This window comes from Nicotiana tomentosiformis, chromosome 7 (genome assembly GCF_000390325.3).
Source record: "Nicotiana tomentosiformis chromosome 7, ASM39032v3, whole genome shotgun sequence".
In the NCBI taxonomy this organism is placed as follows: Eukaryota; Viridiplantae; Streptophyta; class Magnoliopsida; order Solanales; family Solanaceae; genus Nicotiana; species Nicotiana tomentosiformis.
Genome location: NC_090818.1, coordinates 93,414,809 through 93,420,375, shown reverse-complemented (window position 1 = coordinate 93,420,375; position 5,567 = coordinate 93,414,809). Strand labels below are relative to the sequence as shown.

At 37.7% G+C, this 5,567-nt stretch overlaps 1 protein-coding gene across 3 annotated transcripts; it reads right to left on the bottom strand.

Annotated features, from left to right (window-relative positions):
- Positions 1-260: 260 nt before the first annotated feature.
- LOC104087437 (probable inactive receptor kinase At5g58300) lies at positions 261-4,425 on the bottom strand. Of its 3 annotated transcripts, none has more exons than XM_009591895.4 (4): positions 4,013-4,425; positions 3,863-3,933; positions 1,259-2,673; positions 261-1,039 (listed from the first exon to the last, which is right to left on the bottom strand). In XM_009591895.4, exons 3-4 carry the CDS (start codon positions 2,568-2,570, stop codon positions 414-416), a joined length of 1,938 nt encoding a protein of 645 aa, XP_009590190.1. In that variant the 5' UTR covers positions 2,571-2,673; positions 3,863-3,933; positions 4,013-4,425; the 3' UTR covers positions 261-413. The 3 variants fall into 3 exon arrangements, with proteins under 3 accessions (XP_009590190.1, XP_009590191.1, XP_018623333.1); XM_009591896.4 differs by having other exon boundaries at positions 1,259-2,655; positions 4,013-4,372; XM_018767817.3 differs by having other exon boundaries at positions 1,259-2,655; positions 3,863-4,372.
- Between the last annotated feature and the right edge of the window lie 1,142 nt (positions 4,426-5,567).

The following is a 5,567-nucleotide window of genomic DNA, read 5'->3' as shown; positions in this document are numbered from 1 at the left end:
TCCCTTTAAGCTTCTACTGCATGGGTGGCTTAAAATTTGGGTAAAACTGGGGGAATTCCATAAAAGCAAGCATGCCTTTGTGAAATTGGATTTGTATTGCCAATGAAGTAAACAAACAGTAAAATAAGTTGAATTGTGAAAAGTATTACAGAGCATAGATTATGATCTTTCAAGATTGCCTTAATAGCCCATTGGCTCCTTTCCACTGTTCAAATAATCAAATCAAATGGTAAAATAAGTTTTGGTGGGTAAACTAAACCTAGACATAAAAGTGGGATTGAATTATTCGTTGATTTTACAGAATCAGCCAGATATGGAGAAATGATGTCTAAAAAGTCGGAATTATACTTAAAAGAAAAAGATAAAATTTGCAATTTTGGTAATAGAATAGAGTATGACAAATGCATGAGGAATCATGGTGTTGGACTAGTTGGGCTCCTAGACTTGTTATCTTCAGATGATGGCCTGTTTCCAGAATCTGATTGCTGAATATCCTCAATCATCTGGACAACTTGGTTCATGTCAGGTCTTGTTTCTGGCACTTTTGCCACACAGGCCATTGCAATCTGCAGCATCTGCACCATCTCGTCTTGAATATTTTGAAACTTGATGAGCTCAGCATCAAATACCTCAGCTGTCCATTCCTCCCTGACAACAGACTGCACCCATCTCGGTAAATCTACCACCTCATCATGACCAGGTGGCTGCACTGGTGCTTTGCCAGTAAGGAGTTCAAGAAGCAGAACGCCAAAGCTGTAAACATCGGATTTCTGAGTACATTTCCTTGTCTCGATCACCTCGGGTGCTCTATATCCTGCACTCCTAGATGGGATTGTAGGAGAGCCCATTAGAGGAGTAAGACCAACATCTGAGATGCATCCACTATTGTCATGGGTGAGAAGTACATTGGATGACCTGATATTGCCATGAATTAATTTCCCACCAGCAACAGAATGGATATGGGCAATGCCACTTGCAGCTCCATGCGCAATCCTTAACCTGGATTCCCAGTCCAGTGTCCTTCCCAACTCCCTGTTGCCTATAATCATAAACAAGAAAACACTCTCTTGTATAAACAGTTAGATTGATAATTTCGACAACTTTTAAGTTTCTGATTTGCAAGAACATATCTCACACTCTGAATATATGATTTCATGAAAGTTTTAGCTCAGTTGACTTTCTGGTCCAAGGTTAGTACCTGAATGGGTATGACAGCTTAAAGAGTGGGAGGATAAAAGGGAAAGAGAAGGAACTTTACCATGCATTCGAGTGGATAAACTGCCCCCTGGTACATGATCATAGATAAGAAGTTTTTCATCCTTTGAAAAGTAATAAGCACGAAGAGCAACAACATTTCCATGCTGAGCAACGGTGCCAATTATCTCCATCTGTTGTTCAAATTCTCTTTTCCCAACAACAACTTCCTTCAGCCGTTTAACAACGACAGTCGTTCCCTCCTCCAATATGGCCTTGTAGGTTGTTCCATAACTCCCTTTACCCAAAACCTCAGCTGAGGCTCTCAACAAATCTTCAAGATCGAAATTGAAGGAACAGCCCCCAAAGAAAACCAATTTGTTCTTTTCAGCAGCTTGTACTCCACTACTGAAGTCCTCTGTTTGCTTCGGACTTCCTCCTCCATTAAAGTCTTTTCTTTCCTGAACACCTCTCGTAGTATAATATTGCTTCATACAACACAAGAAAATCAACACAGCTAGACCGAGAATCCCTCCAATACCCCCTGCAACAATGCCAATGATAACCCCTGTGCTTAAGCTCTTCTTGCCTTTTAGCTTTTCAGGAATTGTTGGAGAGGATGGCAGGACACGAGATGGTGGAATTGGACTCAAAGGTGGAAGTGAAGGGAATGGAGAAGGTGAAGGTGCAAAAGAAGGGCATCGAGTCAAGGGTGGTCCACATAATAGAGAATTTCCTTGAAATGAAGAAGCAGGAAACTTTGCAAGGGATCGTGGAATTGAACCATTGAGTTGGTTGTTGCTCATATTCAATTGCCTAAGCCTTGGCAGGTTTACATTAGGAATGGATCCTGTGAGCAAGTTGTTTTGTAGGTTTAAACCAGTAAGACTTGTCAAATTTTGAACTGTTGTTGGAATTTCTCCTGAGAAGGAGTTGAAAGACAGATCAATGAAGTTGAGCTGTGAAGATAGAGAGGAAGGGATCTCACCAGAAAGTTGGTTTTCTTGGAGAAATATGAAACGGAGGGAAGGAAGAGAGGTGATGTCTGAAGGAAGATTTCCCTTGAGCCCATTGGAATGAAGGCTGAGGGTTGTTAGTGCATCCAGTCTTCCTATGGTATTTTCCGGAATAGGACCATAGAGTCCAATAGCAGGAAGCCGAAGTGCAACAACACGAGTTTCATCTGAGTTGCAACTGACACCATGCCACGTGCAAATGGAAGAGTTAGTGTTCCACGTGAACTTTCTAAGATGAGGTACTGCAGAAGCAAAGTCAAGTAGTGCTTGTCTATCTGAGCTTAGGTCCGCAATAACTTTCGGGGAGAGGAGCAAAAATGGAAACAGGGAAAGAGCAAGCAGAGCTAGTAGCTTCATCATTTTAATAATTTGGAATGAATATGATTTCCAATTTGCTCCCAAGTCAACTCAAGTCTCCATATTGAGTATCATCCATTTGCATCACCTAGCAACGACAGTACCACTGTGAAACAAAGTAAGAAGGAAATTAAATACACGCACACAATACTGTTGCAGTATGAAATGAGCAGCCAATTCTCATGGTCAATCAAACAAATCAGTAGAGTAAAGGATCTATTTTGTATTATTTTCTCTTCCTAGGTATTTGAATTGATTTTGCTTCATTCTCCGTGAGACTCAGGAAGAAAAAATAGTTTATGCCTCCTAAAGACAACTTAAACCAGACGAAAACTGAAGCTCTCTTTTCCTTTCTTATTTTATAACTTTCTCATGTCTCTAGAGAGTTAAGAGTTTCTAACACTTACATAGTCCTCTACCAGTTAAAATCTGCTTAATTCACTTGCTTTTCTGTTTCACCTGAATCTGTCTACTCTTCCAAACTAGCAGTATGTCCAAGAGAGTAGCATCCTCAACGGACAGAGACAGAGAGGATCAACCACACTGCTAAAGTGCAGCTGCAATGCCAATTGAGGAGCTATGCTATTGAGTCGACAGGTTTTCACACTTTTGGCCTTCTCATATAATAAACTAAACATAAGAACTGAAGGAAATAACTTAGCACTAGCACCATCACTAGTTTCAAAACCTAAATTTCCAGCATATCAAACAAGTCCTAGAAAGCCTACAACTACAACAACTACTACGCTTCAGCATCAAACAAGTTGGGGTCAGCTATATGAATCCTCACTTCTCCATTATAAGCTCAACTCATATCATAACAAAGTACGCGCCCACAAAAACTGTTGATGAATATTCACTTAAACGGTTAAGGCCTCCTTTAGAAACAAACATATTAGAATTTTGAAAGTCAATGGCCCCATGAACCACTTAGATGCATCAACCTCCCTAATGCACTAAATTGAGTTGCCTGGAGAAAAGGAGATAAGGCCATTTTGCTGAGATCATTAGCCTTTTAGAGGAAAGCCCATGTCCAGATTCTTGAAAAAATTTGTTCTTTCTGTGAATTTACCACCCTCTACTTCCTAATTTCAACTCTCAATTATGGCATTAGAAAAAGAAACTAGTCCATGATTGGTTTAAATATCTTATGTTCAGAATTGGTTGCCATAGTTTATACAAGTGTACTATAACATAATTGATACAAATGTAAAGCTTTGACAAATGTAGAAAGAGTCCAATTGCATTAATACACCAAATGCAAATGGAAGGAGAAAGATAAAGCAAGAGTATACCTCAATTCTTGAAAAATGGTAACTTTCACAGTGGAAGCTTCAAAATCCCATATGAAATCTGAAGCTGGGAACTGCAGTGAATAAAATGGGGGAGTTTACTAACGGTTGAGAATTTAAAAAAGCAAGAAAAGGCAGAATCTTGTGCCTTACAATTCTCCTCTAAACTTCCTACTCCAACGGCATTTTGTTTACTTTTCACCCTTTGAAAGAAAAAGAAGACTATTATTCTCTTAGGCAAGAAAGAGCCAAATTCTGTTTCTTGAAACACCTTTTCTTTTTTCCCCTATGCAGCAGCTGGTAGGAAAATTGTAGTAAGAAAAGAAAAGCCTTTTCAGCTTGTTCGTGAAGCAAACGGAATCTCTTTCACAGATCTCGATATTTTCCAACTACTTCTTGCTTTCTTCACAAAACAATATTGAAATGTAGTAGTAAACATTTTCTTTCTGCCATTTTGTAAGATTATTATTATTATTATTATTATTATTATTATAAGAATAAGATCCAGTTGGAAACATTTTCACTCATATTTTGGCAACCCTGGAACTTGGTTTTGGTTTTCTATGTTGGTGCACTATATATTTGATAATAGTGTAATTTAAAGAAACAAAAAGGAAGTGCTCTTTTTGACCTTAATTTAAAATTTGGTCGTTCAAATATATTCACCTAAAAATTTCGGCAATAAGAGTTCATGTACGTACTAGTTTAAGACATCACTAAGATTGAGAGGGTCACTAAACATGGTCTAAGTTTTCATTCATTGAAGTCGTTTTTTGTGGTCCTTACGTGACTCAAACTTCTAATTTATATGATAAAATAGACTTTTATCACTAGAACAAGCAGTCTTTGGGATGTGTAGTTTCTTGTTTCGACCAAAATAAAACATGTTTAGAGAAAGGGAGGATTATGCAAATAAAATGAAGACCCCAAAATCGTACTAATTACTAATGTAGTAGTTAGTCCTCCAATTGTTTTGTCTTTTTTGAAGAGAAAATTAAATACACATTGCAAGTGAAGCAGGCCAAATTAATGGCCATGACTAATGTGGTAGTTGAATCATTTATTATTTCTGAAAACTGGTGGGCCCTAGAGCAGGGCCCCACTACTCATAAGGACAAAAGCTTAAGCCGTTGACCATGCAAAGAGTAGTTCAGATTTTGCCATAAAACAACAATGTTAATGTAGTCTGCTTTTGTCCTTTTTTTCTCAAAATTCCTCGGCTAAAACCGAAACAAACTAACTAAAATAGCAGGTTCCGCAGAAAATAGGTAGAAAACGTAGAAATGGCACCAAGTAACCATTCTAAAAGGCTGTTATATAAGAATTAGTCCGTACGTTATTAATTTTAGTTTTTCAGGACAAAAATATTCTGAATTGCTCTGAAATTAAGATTTTTATTTTAAAATTTCATGACAAAACTAATACTGTCCAAATAGCATACTTGAAAATGACTATATGTGCACTTGCCCCTAGAAAAACACCCAAACCCAACTTTAACTTAACAAACAAACAGATTAAGGTTTTCTAGAGAACTTAATTCAAGGTTTCAAATTATGGTGGAACACTATAATTGACCTCAAATAATATACCTAATACATCACCCTTGAATAATAATGCCGACCTCTCTTAATTTATGTAATTAGTTTTTGGACACGTGCGTATCTCAAACCAATCAATACATAGCTTATTCCCAAAAAATAATATAGTA

Bases quoted from the DNA above. Each gene is read 5' to 3' on its own strand.
- LOC104087437 (XM_009591895.4), bottom strand. From the start codon at position 2,570: ATGATGAAGCTACTAGCTCTGCTTGCTCTTTCCCTGTTTCCATTTTTG. The intron at 1,040-1,258 runs GTAAAGTTCCTT...TTATGATTATAG, and splicing joins TTTATCCACTCGAATGCATG to GCAACAGGGAGTTGGGAAGG.